The sequence below is a fragment of the Melitaea cinxia genome, chromosome 6 (genome assembly GCF_905220565.1).
Source record: "Melitaea cinxia chromosome 6, ilMelCinx1.1, whole genome shotgun sequence".
In the NCBI taxonomy this organism is placed as follows: Eukaryota; Metazoa; Arthropoda; class Insecta; order Lepidoptera; family Nymphalidae; genus Melitaea; species Melitaea cinxia.
In genome coordinates this window covers 11,747,095-11,765,990 of record NC_059399.1, presented here as the reverse complement: position 1 = coordinate 11,765,990, position 18,896 = coordinate 11,747,095, and the positions used below count along the sequence as shown (strand labels likewise).

Genomic DNA, 18,896 nt, shown 5'->3' with positions numbered 1-18,896 from the left:
ACGACTTTATTATGAGTTACTCGGTTCTTACGCTTGTGTTTACTTACTTTAAATGACTCTTGGGTCGAACCCACCCGTACTCAGGGGAAATAAAGGAGAATAGAAATATTTACCTACAGGTCTCTCTGTCATAAGCTTGAAACTGTGCTCATTTATTATATTATGATATATTCATCTCGTTGTTTTCTCTCTGTCATTTTCGCTCATAATGTAGGATGAGACTTTACATAAGCTTGGAAGCTAACCCCTAATGATAAAAGTTTAATTTTTAATAATAAAAGTAGTTAAAGCAGAAATGTTAAGTGTACTCTGAGTGTAACACATATTTAGATCAGCGATAACCATAATTTAATTCAATTACGTAATGCTAACGTTATCTAGTTATTGTATAAATTATTTTAATAATGAATTATTATCATATGTCCCGTCAACTCATTATACAATCTCTAGATATGAGACTATTGACAAATTGTTTAGAAATTTATACAGCAGGCGAAATTAAAATCAAGTAATTGATAACATTTTATATATATTAAGTTGGTATTGTAATATAGTTAATATTATCACTTTAATGTAAATAAAAACTACGTATTTCGTAGTTCTGGACATGAGAAGATACGCCTAAACAAAGGAACGAACAAACTCTTATTGAGCACTGAATAATATAAATGTGAATTTATTAAAACAAAAACAAAACATTGAAATTGTTTTGACACAAACACTTCTTAAAATGCTCAGTAAATGTTATATATAGGTATATTATTATTGTTTATCTTCTTTTGAAAAACAAAAATAGTATACAAAATTTCTGCTTAGGTTGTTTTTCAAATTAAAATATTATTTATCAATAGAAAGTAAAAAATAATAAGGAAAGGTTAATATTAAAAATTTAATATAGCTTTAATTATTATATCGTAAAAGTTGCTCTTTAAAAATCGCTGATATAAAGTCTCATTAAAATTTTTTATAAAGCACACGGCCGGAATATATTAATAGGCTTTTATGCACTGATCAAAACTTAAGAAGTAAACATTGTTCGAGAGAATATTGAAAGAGGTTATGCTAAAAGAGATGTTAATATCTACGTACAATTAGATTTGAATCTAGTACAATTTGATAAGGATCTTGAAATAATAACTAAGCTTAGAGTTTATAGGTGACCTACTACTAAGGCTATCTATGTACCAATAAAAAATATCTAGTAAACACACACTAAGAAGTTATCAATATTATCTATAAAAACTTGCTGTGCCAGAGCCAAATATACGTTGCTAAGGAAAGAAATAAAGGAAATAGAGAGCTAATGATGGAAACAGGAAGTGATATTTGATTTCTTATCCACCGTAAGAAACACAGCTGAAGAAACTACTTCACGACAAAATTCTACAAGACTTTATTAGCACCACACTCAATGTAGCCGTACACAAACTATTATAAATTATGGTTAAACTAAAGTATATTAAAAGTATATATTTTCTAAGTGTTTCTAAGTAGATTTGGTCATTTCAATTTTGAATTGCAATTAATATGTATTTAAATAAATCTTATTGTGAAAATAACTTTACCTTTTTCCGACAAAAAGGCGGTTTAGATGCGCATAAACCATATAAATTATTAGGTTTTGGTGTTTTCCTTTTTAAAATCCGTCTATTCAACTAATGCTATAAACGAAAAAGTTTGGGTGCTAAGTGTTATGTTGTGAACAGGTGAAGAATAAATAAGAAGATAGCAGCATAGATGTTTCATAATCTTCCAAATAAAAAGTAATTAGCTATTGGCCTCTACTGTTATTCTGAAATTAAGTAAGACAAGATATTTGATTGAGGTAACACACACACACACACACACACACACACAGACACACACACACACACACACACATTCTTGTCGTTCTTCAGTCTTTTGGTGAAACGATTCGTAACGGCCCTAGAAAACAGATTATAGGCTTGACTCAGAAGTAAGATCGGTCTGTAATTCTTTAAGAGTGACGTCGCCTCTCTTGAAGAACAGCACCACCATTCTCTATACGCCTTCGGTCTGGTACTCCGGTGGATAACAGCACTAAAGTGCAGCTTTTTGTCTCTCTGTCTCTCTATCTTTCTGTTTGTTGGCGTTAATCTTCAAAACGGCTGAACCGATTTTGTATGGGACTTTTACTGAAGGCTAAAATGCTCTGTGGTTCTACAGATAGGTTTTGTCCTTGGTCTATTTTTTATCCCAGTATTTTCGCGTAATCAAGATTTATGCGAAAAAATCCGCGCGCGAGTAGGTACCTCACGCCCAGATAAATTATAATCTAACCAAACATTTTTCTATACCTATACACATAAACGAAATTGAAGTGCTTATGGTTATTTATACTATAATAAAAACATACGTACGAATTTAAAATTTTTGCCTGTCTAAGACAGCTAAGGAATGGAACTCGTTGCCCGCATCTGTATTTCCCGAACGATACAATCTGGGTGCCTTCAAGGCCAGAGTGAATAGGCTGTTATTAAGCAGGCATGCTCCACCTTCGACCGCATCGTCACTTAACATCAGGTGAGATTGTGGTCAAATGCCTGCCTATTTGTCATAAAAAAAAAAAAAAACTTTTTGTTTGTTCGGGCTTATCTCCAAAAAGGCTGAACTACTTATTTCAGCTATTCAAAATAAGTAAAGGTTTAGATCAGTATTTTGTGGAGATTATACACCTAAAAGTAAAAGGTAAAACAGGTGTTGGCTTTTTTACGGAAAGTCCATCATTTTTATAGTAAGAAAAAATAAAATTTAATAATGTATACAATTTATTTTTGGTCTACTGATTAAATACGCGTTTCATGCGTTTGTGGATATTACCGTTACAGAGGTGAAATAAGGGGTGAATATTCGTAAATAAATTCGTCACTTTTGGTGTTAAAGGTAAAATTTTGTTTTGAGGATTTGTGAAAAAAATTCTCTAAATCTAGGGATTGAAGATTTTATAGAAGTCCTTTCGATTTTTTTAATATTAGAGATATGAAACTCTGTAAATCAGTAAAAATTAATGTTTCAAGGTTTATGAAAATTCTACCCCTAAGGGGATGTATAACAAATGTTGATATGTATAATATAGGCTGTTGATTAGTATGCAGGTTAATGTGAAAGTGCGCCATTTCGAGAGTTATAAGTATGAAAATTTATGCTTAGGCTTTTGGACGACAAATACATTAACATGTATTTATGTGATTTTGAAGAAATGAAAGAGCAATTTTTCTTTAAACGTATCTGTCATATTGTTAGAAACAAGATTTTTTTTAGGGTTTTGATTGCATATTAATAAAATTAGTATTCCAAGTTTTGCGTAAACTCTGGATTGTAAAATAGGGTATTAGTTAAATTACTGAAATTACCTAAAATGACTGAAGTAAGCCTAACGGGTTATTTTCGTACAACCGATGAATAAAGTCTGATCGCAATTGAGCTCTGCTAGCATTTTGATAGCTCTAGCGAACAAAGTCTAAATGTGGTATACAAAGAGGTTCCAAATTATTTGAATATAATAAATAGGTACTACTTTAGCACTTAGAAAATATAATCAATTTCTACGCGACTGAGGCTACGGATAACAGCTAATCAAAACTACTAGCGGTCACCTAGTGGTCGAAATTCGACCATAATTAATTTCAATTATAAGTTTGAACATTATTACAGTTTTAATGAATTTATTATTTTTATTATTTATCGTTGCGTCCATTTGTTATAAGTACTCTTTGACGGTTCGCAGGAAAGTGGACATAAGGTGCCAATCAAACCACTAATTGCAAATTCATGCGACGTTTCGATCCTTTATTGGACCATCATCAGGCATCTTTACATGTAGCAGACTACAAACAGCTCCCTGCTAGACTGTACTGATAACTGTATATATACTAAGTGCGCTTAAAAACATTAATAGCGCGATTCAGGCTCAGTTCGCGTAATTTTTTTTCAGGCTATCCTAATCTGGACCGGACCAGGTTCTGATCCAGTATGCCTTACCATACTTGATTATATTTTACATCAGGCTATCCTTGTCTGGACCAGACCTGGTCCTGATAGAGCTTGTCGAATCTGGTATGCCTCATTCTATCCTGATCCGGTCCAGATACATGATCTGGTTGAGCCTGACCTTTTTTCTAGTCGGGCCGTAGCCTCAGTCGCGTAGAAATTGATTATATTTTCTAAGTGCTAAAGTAGTACCTATTTATTATATTCAAATAATTTGGAACCTCTTTGTATACCACATTTAGGCTTTGTTGGCGTCAAAGAGTATTTATTATTTTTATGTTTGACATTCTGTATAGACAAACAATATTAATCTATAATCTATTCTCAATCTGATGTCAGACTTTGACAATAAACAAAAGTTATGTCAAATACATGGTAGTGTGGGTAATGTTTTTTTTTATTAATTTAATATATATTTTATGTATAATTAAAAAAAAAGTTAGCATTCTGCACTCTTTCTCTATACAAACTAGAAGTGTCCGAAATTTTATAGTCCTGCGTCCGCGCAATTTCCGTAAAAAGGGGTACAAAGTTTTGGTTCAAGTATTAATATATAGATAATTGGAAATATATGAGATAGTTAGAGTAATGTCTTTTTCGTTTATCAATATAAGAAATAGTATCTAAAAAGTGAGATCGTAAAAGCTTATGGTAAGAGAAAATAAAAATAGTAGAATGGTTGTTACATTTGAATAATTCAGGAAAGTAAGAAAGAAATATAACTACAAAGTAACGAAAACAAAGTTTTCAATTAAAAGTTGTTGTCGTTAATATTGATATATTTCGTATTTTATCAATCAATCCCTCATTAAACTTTATAAGTCATAGTTTATTCACGTTACACGTTATTAGAGTTTCTGAAGTAATCTTTTTTCCATTTATTATTTTTATCTAAATAATAATGCCTATTTTAAAATAACATTAGAGATGATCCCAAAAATAAAATTAATCGACGGCGTTACAGAATTTTTTCTAGAATGTCGACTATTTAAAAAAAAAAAAATGTTTAAACTTATATAAAGTATACATATAAGCCCTAATGTAGAAGTCTGTCTATTAAAATAGCTTAATGTATTACCGGCCGACTACTACAATGTGTGTTGTAATACATGTAGAAATATTACACCCACACTAAATAGGAAAGCACTAACGAGCCGGTCATTGTATAAATATAAGATTTAAAAAATATTAGAATAACTTTTCATTTAAACTATGGACATTGGAACTCATGTAAGTTAATTAGGAACTTAAGCTTTTTGTTCGGAATAAGTTTGAAAATCGATAAAGTTACCCAGCTATGTCAGCCGCGCTAATTATTACAAAGTTATACAATCACGATTCCAACTAGTTCTAGTAATTTAGTTTGGCTTATCTTGCAAAAACTTGATAATTCTGCAGTCACATGCATATTTGGACGAGAATATTTTAAATCTTTATACCTAGCTGTAAATTTACTGTATTTCCTTGTATTTTCCAATGTCTTTTCTTTTTAGTGTCGAGACTTTGTTAATAAGTTATTTATAATAATTTATAAATTGCATTTAAGTGTCTTAAACATTACACCTTTTTTTTAAATAAGATAGCAAGACTGAAGGTATGCAGTATGATCTAAAATGAACTCAAACAGTTCCTAAATATTTCGCACATAGGATTTGATTAAAACTTGATTCCTTACGTTGCTCTACTACGATTTTATATGACCACGCAACCACTTATTAAATAATTTTTACACGGTATCAAAGTATAACTGCTGAATTGAGTCTGACTGCTATTTACCGGTTTTTAAACCGGTATTTAGATTTCTAAATGCCATATAACGAAAACTCGAATTGTATTCGAACGGAGTTTCGTTTCCTGTTGAGCATAATAGATTAATTAATAAGCAAAATTGATTCATTCCTTATCTATACTAATTTCATAAAGTTGAAAAGTTTGTTTAAACGCACTAATATCAGAAATCACTTATATATAGTATATAAAATTTTAGTACGTTTTTTCCTCAAATTAATGCGCCTGGAACCGCGGGGCACAACTAGTGGAATATATTAAGAACGAATTGAGTTTTTTTTAAATACGCATTTTAATTTATTCGTAGCTTTAATTATTTTTAAGTAAATCAGAATTGCGTAATTGAAGAAACGCAATGTACTGTTATATATTATAAATAAGTACCTACCAATACCAAATAACTAAAATATATAATACTAGCAAAAACAAAACATTTTAAAAACTAATTAAAAACACGTCCTTGTTCTTTTACTTCTTGGTTTACGTTTCAGCCTGTAATACCCCATTACTAGGCCGCATAGCCTTTTTTCACCATGGGAAGGATCAGAGCTTAATCCACCATGCTGCTCCAATGCGGGTTGGCGGATATATTCCCTACTATGAGTAACGATCGCTATCGAGGCGTAGATGATAACAACCGGGACCGATGGCTTAACGTGCTCTCCGAGCCACGGTGGGGAGACTCATATGGACTGCACAAACACCCAGACCACGGCAAACACCTGTATGGCCAATACAAATGTTTGTCATGTACGGGGATCGAACCCGCAACCGCCAGGGCAACAGACACAATCCATAGCTGTGACCGTTGCGCCAACGCGGCGTTCTTCTTGGGTATTAAATATTAAATAATTTGACTACATAACAACTTAACAATACACTTTCTTGTACACCAAAATAAAAATAATACATATCAGATATATTTTAACAAAGTATCTGTATATACTTATATGAACAATAAATCTACTAAGTTAAAATGCACTTCACTTGATACAAAGCAGGCACTAATACTACCCACGTACACATAATAATAAATTACTAAATAACTACCACAAGAACCCTTAAGAAGATTAACTTTCTTGTTACAGAATCCTTATTACTAAGGATAGTTCGCGTCTCAATCCCTTCACATCGACTGAGGGGTCAGACGGTGCAGTTGGATTGTGATTACGAGCTGGGCGACGACACACTTTACTCGGTGAAATGGTACAGAGATAATGAAGAGTTCTATCGATTTATGCCGAAATATGATCCTCCTAAACACTCGTATAAACTCGAAGGCATCAAAGTCGATGTAAGCGTTCTTTTAATGAATTTTAGTTAAGAATACTTGGAATTTAAGTACGTTAATTGAGTTTTAGGTCATTCGAATTTCATTTCGTTTATTGTAATAAAAATGAAACGTACCGTAAAATAATCTTTTCAAATAGTCTTTTTTATCACATTATTTTAAAACTTTTGAATTAAAAGTTTTAAACATGAATACTTGTATAATGATTTTAAAAAATAGAAAACAAAAACATTAGTTGGCAATTTAAATTAAATTTTATTGTATTTTGTAATTTAATTAACGATAGATATTGGTGATAAAAATTCATAATCTCATTATTATCAATCAATATCTAATTACATTTTCATTAATATTCTCATCTCTCTCTTTCTTTCACCTCATTTTAATTAATATCTAATTATATTTTTAAATTAAGTTCAATTTAAAGACTTTGTTTTTAATTTGTATATATATTTTTTAATTTACTTTAGCTTTCAAAATCGGATGACAAAAAAGTTGTGCTGCATCCGGTGACTTTGAAATCATCAGGCTTATATCGTTGCGAAGTTTCGGCTGAAGCGCCCAGTTTTGCTTCTGCTGCTGGAGAGAGCAAAATGGAAGTAATATGTAAGTGACTACTTGACATATTTTATTATTTATGTGTTTTCATGGATTCATCTTTAGAAAAGAAAACTTATTTTAAATGAATTTAATCATTGAATTATAAATTAAAGAAAAAACCTACGTAAATAATTACTCCAAAGTAATAAATAATTTCATTGCATGTCGAAAATTACATACACTTATTTGGAAAAGAGATGATAGAGAAAAGAGGCAAGGACCACCACCGCAAGGGGAAAAAGTAATGTGTCGAAATTGATCCACCCGTTTCGATGCCACAGACAGACAGAGACAGACATTAACGTTATATCATCCCTTTTTTGAGTGGAGGTTAAAAATTGTGTTATATTACAAAAGGTTGTATTTTGCACAATAAAGGTATTTGAAGAATTTCATTAATTTTTAAGGAGACGGATAACAATTTGACTTTTCACTAATTAATCTGAATGAAAAAAAGGACGAATGACTTTTCACTACGAGCTAGGTTATTCAATACATTGTATTCCGTAATTTAATACGCATTATTTGGGGTAGCGGACGAAAATTAAAATGTTATATAGGAATTATTTATAAATATAGCAAAATTAGTGAAAAATTACAGTCATCACAAATAATATTCAGTAAAAAACCTTATTAATTTAGAACTTGGTTGTAGAGAAACTTTTGAGCGTATACGCCATCTTAATGAACACGTACACCCACGGGCTTAAAGAAAAGCTACCATTACAAAGTGTTTTACTTTAACTTGTAAAATTCATAATTCATCAAATGAGTAACTGAGATAGGGTACAGCAGGAAATATCATGCTCTTAATCTGGAGCAGCCCGAATGGGAAAGCACTTCGACCTGACAGAAGATCACAGCTAAATAATACTGCTTTCAAGCAATGTTGTGTTCCTGTGGTGAGTAAAGTGACCAGAGTTTCTACTTGCGATGCTTCTGTTTATGGAAGCGTCTATGAGCTACGAGCAGGAAATATCATGCTCTAAATCTGGAGCAGCCCGAATGGGAAAGCAATTTGACCTGACAGAAGATCACAGCTAAATAATACTGCTTTCAAGCAATGTTGTGTTCCTGTGGTGAGTAAAGTGACCAGAGTTTCTACTTGCGATGCTTCTGTTTTTGGAAGCGTCTATGAGCTACGGTAATCGCTTACAATCAGGTGAGGCGTACGCTTGTTTGCTGACCTAGTTGTACACTAAAATAAAAAATAAAAATCATTATTAACTGTCGTTAAAAATGGAACTTCACATTATTTATCTGTCTTTAAGAAGTTTGTATTATGTATCGACATGGTTTGTCCGTTACATGGTGGTGTTTGAAAACCAAAATTATAAAGAAAAAGGAGATTCTCGCTAATATGAATTTAAATCTGAAAAAATATTTAAATTAACAAAAGATGCACACACTCACATACTTTTCGATAAAAAAAAATTATCAAAAAACTGAATTGATTAAATTTTGATGCCTACTTATTATATAATAAGATAGGCACGGTAAGAGCGTAAAACTAAATTATAACGAAGCAATAAGCTCGTAATAATACTATGTAGTTAGTATTTAAATTATTGTAAGTGATAATAGATACTACTGTTCTATTATAACGGGTGTGTAAAAAACGTTTACTGTTCCGAAATAATAACCATAAAATGTACTGTCTATAATTAAATAATTGTCTAAAATTAATGGAAATTATTTTAATTGTTCTTTTCATTGTTAAATTGTTGTACATTCCATATTTTGTACAATTTTTTTTTTATAAATTTGTACAAAGTGTTTTTTATAACTTCTTTGTTGAAATCAACACAAATTAATTGTTATAATCAGCCTTGTATATTTATCGGCTTTATAATTGTCAAGGAAATAAAAGATTATTTACAATTTTTATTTAAAGACAATAATAATATGTATAATTATGTGGATATACATAAAATGAGTTTCAGATTCATTACAGGTAATGAAACTTGATTTACCTTACAACCGAAGTACCAATTTGTGTAATAAATTACATTCGATCCGAATAAGAAGTGATTTGTGAGCTTTGTGTCGACTTTGCTGTATTGTAATGTATCATGTCTTCAAAAAAAGTACTAGTACTAGTATAACATAAAAATACACGAATTATAAATTAATAATGCGATTGTCCATAATATTTCTAACTTAACTTGTTGATTTACTATATTCGATTTTTTTTCTTGTGATAAAATAAATGCTTTTTACAAAATAAAAACGTTTAATTTTCCAATAAAAACGTGAATATAATAAAAATGACTATTTTCTGAATTCCCTTTTAAAATTTACATACTTATTTATTTAAGTCACTAGTTAGACTTTTATTTCAAAGCGAAGAAATACGCGATCCGATCAGAATAATAATCCATTATAACATTGTATTGATTTCTCTGTACAGACTTACCACGAGACGGACCGAGGATAACGGGTAACGAAGAAGAGAATCGACGAGGGGATTCTTTATTCTTAAACTGTACGTCAGGTCGGTCTTACCCCGCAACGGTTCTAAGTTGGGACATTGACGGTGAAAAGGTAGGTACTTTATACTCATTCACTTCTCTTTATGGTTATGTTATACTCGTTTTTGAATATATTCGATTTCTTTGAGAGCTTTATATTTTAAGAAATTTGTAACCTGTTGTTGTATTCTGGAAAAACATTAAGATTGGTATGTTGTTATATGATACATTGACTTGTTAAATATATACAAAACCTTGAATTAGCTGTAAGTTTATGTTTTGCAATATTTGTGCTAAATGTTAAAGCAATGTTAATTGTTTATAATACGTTAAGCTTTTAAAACTAAGAGTCCTACATACGCAAGTATCGTTTATAATACCACAGAATAAAAGACAGTTGTAGGTCAAGAGACAGACAAATATCAATAAACGTTACTGAGTTGGTATTTTGGTCTACACTGGACATGTTCGTTACCTCTTTGCTTTTTTGTATAATAAGTTTAGATTTACCATTTATTTTTTACATGTCGTATTTTGATAAATTTGCATATATTTTTTCATCAACACAAATATCGTCGCATTCTAAATGCTTGGCCTAGAATAATTGCTTTTTTTATTCCATTAAAATTAAAACAAATAAAATGTAATGTTATAAAATATAAACGCAAAGTTTGTATATATTCACATTCTCAATATTAACGTAAAGATATTTGTGAGATATTATCATCATTACTTGCAAAGTGAACGACACTTATTTGGGTGTCAATTACGCCATCGAAAACTTCCAAGTGACGAGGGAGCCAAAAGCATGGCAACGATGAGACGGCCTCCGTTAAGTTAATCTGTATTAATATGTGATGGCAGTTTTCGAAGCTAAATATGTATTACTCTTTAACGCTAAGATAGTTAAGCTATTTACTATAAAACTTATTGTTATTATGTATTGAGTTCTTTTTAGTACATATGTTCGTTAAAGCACTAAGACCATGGGAATAATTTTTGTCACTTTTGACATTTAATTTCCATTCTGTAAAAAGTCGAAATAGGTGATGTTTTAGCTAAATTTAATCAAGCATTAGCTGATAAAACTAGTAAAAGGAAAAAAAAACAATCAGAGTAAAGATGTCTTTATTTGAAGTATAATTTTTTTTATTAAAATTTAAACGCATTAAGATAATATATAAACTGTGATGCAGTGCTCTAGCATCATCTATAATCCTTTTTGAGAATATATTAAATTTATGCACTAATTTCATTATTAAATCCAGACATCTTAATTAGTAAGTATTGATGTTAATTCGCTAAAATATAATTATCTGTAAATTAATCACTGTTAGTTTAGTTGATTATTGAAAAATGAATATCAATTTCAAGTAAATAATTTCCTTCATTTGCATCAAAGTTTGATGAATATTCAATATAATTAGATAAATATTATGTTTGAAATATAGTTCGGCAATCTGACTCATACTGACGAATTGATCACGTAAATATTAGTAGTCGAACTGATTTGTTTATATTGATAGATAGGAATAATGTGTTCAACAAAATTCTTACATTTATAATATTTTCAAACATTAAAAAAAGTGTTATGTATACCGACTAGTTGAGGAATAAATTTGTTTTAAAAAACATTTATAAGTACTGGTTATATCCATATCCCTATGAAACCATGAGAGCCATCTTGCTAAGTTGTTTTAATACAAGCTTATAAATTGTCTCACTCTCATCTTCAATGGAAGATTTTTCTCTCAAAATCTATTTCAACAAATAGCTTACAAAATTACGAGGTAAGGTCTTGTAAATTGGGCAGCGCTGGAGATAATGTAGGTTTTTTTTCTAAGGTTTAACTTTTGAAAAGTTTTGAATACTTTTCTGATTAACAATCTGATAATGGCTATAATCTTTCCGAAGTTCTATTGTTCGCGGAGCTTGTACGACCTTTCGGCTCTTATTAAACTTCGAAGTTTGATAAATTCGTTTGTTATGTAAATGGGTAAATATTTTACGTTTAGATAAACGAATTTTAATAAGATTCTAAACATATATTGAATATTTTGTCCTTTATAGTAAAAAAATTAACAAGAGGATTATATTTATATTTGGAATATATTTTACAAAAAAAAAAAACAATGTATTTAGTTTAGCATAGTCTACTTTGTTAACCGACTTCCAAAAAAGGAGGAGGTTCTCAATTCGACTGTATTTTTTTTATGTATGTTACATCAGACCTTTTGACCATGTGGACCGATTTCGACAAAAATTTTTTAAATCGAAAGGTGGTGTGTGTCAATTGGTCCCATTTAAATTTATTTGAGATCTAACAACTACTTTTCGAGTTATATCTAATAATGCGTTTTTGCTTGACGCTTTTTTCGTCGACCTACGTTGTATTATACCGCATAACTTTCTACTGGATGTACCGATTTGAATAATTCTTTTTTCGTTAGAAAGGGGATATACCTAGTTTAGTACCATGATAAGCAAACCAGGATCTGATGATGGAATCTCAGAGAAATCAAGGGAAACTCTCGAAAATCCGCAATAGCTTTTTACTGGGTGTACCGATTTTGATAATTTTTAATTTAATCGAAAGCTGGTGTTTATCATGTGGCTACATGTGAATTTTATTGAGATCTGATAACTGCTTTTTGAGTAATCTTTGATAACGCGTAGTTACTTGACTATTTTTTCGTCGATCTAAGCTGTATGACTCGTCGATGTAATTGAAGTCGGTTTTTTTTCGTTTACGAGCAAACACAATTATTGATATTATTGTGTCATAAAACATCACGTTTCGACTAACGAGGATTGAATAGTCATTTTAACTTACGATGAGATCATATAACTCCACATTTATTTTAATATAAATAATAGTGTAATTAAATAATAAATTACACACATTTTCTTACGAATTACAAATAACTTCATCATCCACCATTTCAGCGTATTGCAGTCGACTGCTAGACATAGGCCTCCCCAAGTTCCCGACAGACATCCCAGTTTTCTGCAATCCTCTTCCAGCTTTACGTAGATCGTAAATAAATAACAAACTTACAAATTTCTTATCAAAATACAAACGTACGATTATCATGTCCTAGTTTGGAGTGTGAACTCAAATCATAAACAGTTTCTTTATCATAAACAGACATTGTGTCAAGCATTTACTTATTTAGGAATTCTTGAAACAATAGCTCGATGATAGTGAAAATTCTATTGTTTAGTAATGTAAGGTTTTGCTTTGTTAGCTAATCGTCTTGAAATAACAGTGCGGAATTTAGAAATGCTTTTAAGTTATTAATTGCATTTATATTTTGTTTTCGTATAAAACATGTTATTATTCTGCGTCTCTAATACTAAACTATACATAAATTACAATTTTATTTATTTGTGAAAGTTGATTTAGAATGACGTGTTCTCCTGTAATTTGTAGTACATTTTCTAAATTTTTAAATTATTAATTATTAATTATTAATTATTGGATCATTAATAAAAAATTAAAAAAATTAAAATTATTTTCGTTTTGACCAACGGGTATTACGTTAGTCTGTTTTTTATTCTACTCCTATTAGTACCTTTGTCGTTAAATTAAAATATAAAGAGGCCACGAAAATGTTTTGTTTTCTAAGATGTTATCTTATTTTTGTTTATTTCAACTGAATACTTCTTTACAATTTCTTAAACCGCCAAACTGCGTGATAGTTTATCGTCGAAAGTTAATGAATAAATCAATCTGTAATACGAAGATGAACTACAATCAAAAGATTATCCACTAAAGGTTGTGACGATTGATGAATGTGTATTTATTACTATTTCACGCAAAAATATTTTATTTAAGAATAGTTTATACTGCAACGTCCATTGCAGTTATAATAGACGGTATCATCTGATATACTGACAGCGGACGCTATTCTTGTCTATCGGATCAATATCAAAAATATAAAAAGCGAATGCCTAAAAGATACTGCAGTACAGTCGTTCATTTTGGTATTATTGTTACTTTCATTTACACTAGATTGTACTATATTTTATAACTGAAACTTACGAGTACAAAAAAAGGAACAAAATAAAAAAACGAGTGTGCTTTAGACCACACGACTGAAGTAAAACTTACGTAACGTAACTCTCTCTCTTTCTAGCTTCACTAACGTATATTTCCCTCTCAACTTCCGTTCACCTCGCCTGATCACACTTTTCGTAACGCTTTCATCACGCATTAACAAGCTTTCTCCCCAAGTCAATCGTGCGTGAAAAACTTTTACTTCAAAAATGATATTTTAAACAATCGATTTTGTTTTTATGTCGCTTTTTGATTGCTTAATAGTAAATACGATCCGTTAATTTTGTCATAGGTAACAGACCCAAGATTGTTGGTTGAATATCCGCCAATCCAACATGCACATGGCCTACTGTCGACGGCGCTTGGTTTGCGAGTGCCAACAGGTAGAACCATGCAAGTGCGATGCACAGCACGAGTGGCTCTCGCTTGGAAAGAAGGCAGTGAAGCCGTCGTTGGTAACAATCAGCTTGCAGACAGCAAAGAAGCTATGCTTTTAGGTAAGATTCATAACACAATTTTTTTGTTCAGTATTTAATTTTTAATTGATAAGGCGGAATACCCTATTAATATAATAATTATATGTAGACTAGTTAGCCGTTGGCTAAGTTTTTCGTGGCCCTACTTTCTGCTTCGGAGGTGGTGGGTTCTCGCCCGAGTCTTGGTGTAGATTTAATTATTATAAAAGTAATATTTCTACGTATATTAATCGAAAAAAAAATCGTAAGAAGGTAAGCCGTTGCGCTTTGTTCTATCGACGATGATCACGATCTCGTGAAAAAAGTCGCAAGCGCCATCAAAATTCCTCGATTACGCGTTTTGAGCAGCAATGTACGCGACAATTTTTTTGTTTCATCGAGTTTTAAATCACAACGATTCTGAAGAAGTTTCACTTCAAAAATATTTAGCTATATCTAGGAACAGACCGTGTGTTTATGTCAAATATATTTATATATTATATCATTTTTTTTAAATTATTTATAATAACAATAATAAATAACCTTTATTTAGGGACTAGCCTATACGTAAAGCTAGCCAAAGTAGCTAGCCATATAAAATTATAAATTTAGTAACAATGTTTTCTTTAAGCTAGTGTCAGTATTATAAAAATTTAAAATAATTAGATTTTTACATTTGCAATTTAAATAAGTCTATAGTACTATATAGTGTTTTTCAATTAAAAATGGTAAAATATGAATAAAAAGGCTGATTTCTTATTACTATTCAATATTAAACTAAAACATTTAAAACTAAATGGAGTGCGTAAAAAAGAAATATTGCAAACAAAATTTTACGATACTGTTTATGTTATCTTATTTTTAAATGAGTAACGATAATATAATTAAATTGTATTTAATTTTCATGTTCAACCTTTTGGAACAAAAAAAACCTTTACAACACATACAGTACGTTTTCTAAAGTTCCTTAATCTTCTTCAAGAGTACAATACTTTAACCGTATCGACGATTCAGAATACCTACTTTTATCTTGCTCACATACCTTCTGTGTGAATGAGACAGACATTTAACATTTAAACTTATTCGTGGCATACTTTGATACACATACCCCGATACACACATATGTGGATTTGGATTCCAAGTCTATTATATAATATTAGCGAATATAATGTTAGCGAAGCGAATGTCTGTTTTAAAACCAACTCTTATTAAAAAAAGGATATGATATAAATCGAAAGTCTGATTACAATAATATCTTATTTATTTGAAAGGTTTTAATCAAGTAATAATTTGTGACGGCGCTGTATTTCAATTCATAAATGATATTATTGTATCTACTGAGATTTAACGTTAATTATCTTAATTAAGTGACTTAAGCCAAATAATTGAGTAAATAAAACAGTTCTCGTATTAACGTTTCATATATTATTTATTTTGTTTTACGAATATAATTGAACAAATATTTATCCTACTAATCTAATAATGTAGGTATCTTTTTTACTATCAATACTTTTTCTGTAACTGTAATAACCATACTTTTTCAACTATAAACAAAAATCTTTCATATCAAAGAATGTTGTTTCCTTCATACAGTATTCATATTCACTAACACTTCATAGCGACCGCTCTGTATCCCGAGTAGAAATTTTTTCGTCTTCCTTAGAAGGACCGGACCAGGCATGCCTGATCAGGACTAGATAAGGCATGTAACGCAGATGATTGGTCTGGACCTGATCAGGATGAGATGAGATTTCCTGATCTGGACCTGATCAGGAAATCTCATCTCATCCTGATCAGCGGGTTCGGTTCGGTCCTTTTAAAAAACACGAATGTATATTTTTGAAAAAATTGTTTAACAAAAAAAAAGCGAATTGATATAAATATGTATTAACATAATTATTATAATATTTATTTCCGTTTATTTTTTCCAATGTATTATTTATTTATGTTTTTACTTTAGATATTAATTATTTTTATTTATTTTTATGTTATTAAATTATTATTATTATTAATTAAATTTTATTTATTAACTTCTAATGATTAACTACTAACTACTATTTCCTATTACTTACGACTGCTCCAATGTGTAGAAATGGACTCCCTGCTAGATTGTCCTGATAACTATATATATACTAAGTGCGCTTAAAAATATTAATAGCGTGATTCAGGCTCAGTTCGCGTCATTTCTTTCAGGCCATCCTGATCTGGACCGGACCAGGTCCTGATCTAGTATGCCTTACCATACTTGGTAAGATTTTACATCAGGCTAGCCTTGTCTGGACCGGACCTGGTCCTGATCCAGTATACCTTACCATACTTGATTATATTTTACATCAGGCTATCCTTGTCTGGCCCGGACCTGGTCCTGATCCACTATGCCTTACCATACTTGATTATATTTTATATCAGGCTATCCTTGTCTGGACCGGACCTGGTCCTGATAGAGCTTGCCGGATCAGGCATGCCTTATTCTATCCTGATCCGGTCCAGATACATGATCTGGTTGAGCCTGACCTTTTTTCTACTCGGGATAATGCCGGAAGATATTCAACACTATTTATGACTGAATGCGACCATGATGAATTGAAAGTAGTAGTAGTTAAAATATTTTTAAAAGCTACAGAACCCTTCACGGTTTCCCTGATTTTAGGAATACGTAATAATAATTTATAAATCAATGAAAATAATGTTATTTCGTCCATATTCGTTCGCTAAACTCCTTCAAACTTTGTATATCACAATCCAAAATTCAAACTTGCATTAAATATATAATGACTTCGATTTACAAAGTACACTAACAAGGTTAACGTGAAATCTTATTGAAATATAAAGAGGCCACCGGAACAAATTGTTTAAAGGAGCTGTTACCTACAACTTTATCCTCAAAAAGTAAGTCCATTACGTGAATAATAATTATCTTGTTTGTTTCAGTGCGGAGCTCAAGCGCGGCATCTACATTGAGTATAATATTATTAACATTTTCTGTTCTCCAAGTTCTTAGTTCTTTCGTGATAACGGAAACGTGATAAATTGTGTTTGTTCTTATTATTAATAACGTTATAACACTGTCAGAAATACTCGTCACTTGAAGGACAACCGTTTACGCACGTCGACTAGTTATGTTTCTTATTGTTAGTAATAATTAATAAATTAGGTGAATAAATTAGTTTCACCCGAAGACTTTAAGTGTTTCTATCCAGTTACATTAATAATCGGCGACTTTTAGTGAAATTTTCATATCAGACACATATCTTGACCTACGTAAATGATGCTTGTAAACTATATTGTTTTAAATAGTTTATTTTGATAAAAGAATTTAATAAATAAAAACAAAAGTCAATTGTTAAGTTTTGTACTTTGGTCATTAAGCTTGTCATAACATCTTGTGATTGTACATAAATACATCTTTAGGAACGCCTTCTTAGATAATACTACAAATGTTGTAAATATATTAGATCGAGTTCTTTTGTATAATTACTGCATATACTAGTTACTAAAACTTGTACGTATATATATTTATCGGAGATGTTACGTAAATTTCATACATATGTGTTTGGTCTTTATTATTTTAATAAATATGATGATGAGTGTTGTTTGCTTTTTAACTGACTTCCAAAAAGTAGGAGGTTCTCGATTAGATTTTATTTTTTTAAGTATGTTACTTCAGAACTTTTAACTGGCTGGAACGATTTCGATGATTTTTTTAATTGAAAGGTGGTGCTTGTCGTTTGGTTTCATTTAAGTTCAATTTCGGGCGGACTTTGAATATTTTTTGTAAAATAAATTTTGTTTTGGAGATTTTCTAAAATATTTTATATTTACCAACCTGCTATAGATCAGTAACGATAACTGAGCTATAACTCCTCTTATTTATATTAAAAAAAAAAAAAAACTATTTCTTAGTGGAACGTGTATACACAGAACAAAATAAAATTACTTGATAAATTATTATCTTGAAAATTTATGGCCACTTCAAATATCAAAATTTTATTTATCAATGGACTATTCACTATAACTCAATGTATAACATGAATTTAAGCTAAAATATTATCGTACAAAATAAGCTACGATCAGCTTAAACATCATTAAAGTGCTTTCAGTCACGCAAAGCATTAGCCCTATTAAAATATCTCGATATAAATCTACATCTATATTATTTTATACAGGGCCGGATCTAAATAAGGACTTAATGGGCTTAAGCCCAGGGCCCCCAATCTAAA

The 18,896-nt window shown here is 30.6% G+C and overlaps 1 protein-coding gene across 1 annotated transcript; it reads left to right on the top strand.

Moving 5' to 3' along the window:
* Positions 1-215: 215 nt before the first annotated feature.
* On the top strand, positions 216-18,261 carry LOC123654654. The gene is made up of 6 exons (XM_045590546.1): positions 216-239; positions 6,866-7,093; positions 7,561-7,696; positions 10,101-10,234; positions 14,514-14,718; positions 17,608-18,261. Exons 1-6 carry the CDS (start codon positions 216-218, stop codon positions 17,700-17,702), a joined length of 822 nt encoding a protein of 273 aa, XP_045446502.1. The 3' UTR covers positions 17,703-18,261.
* The last annotated feature ends 635 nt before the right edge of the window (positions 18,262-18,896 follow it).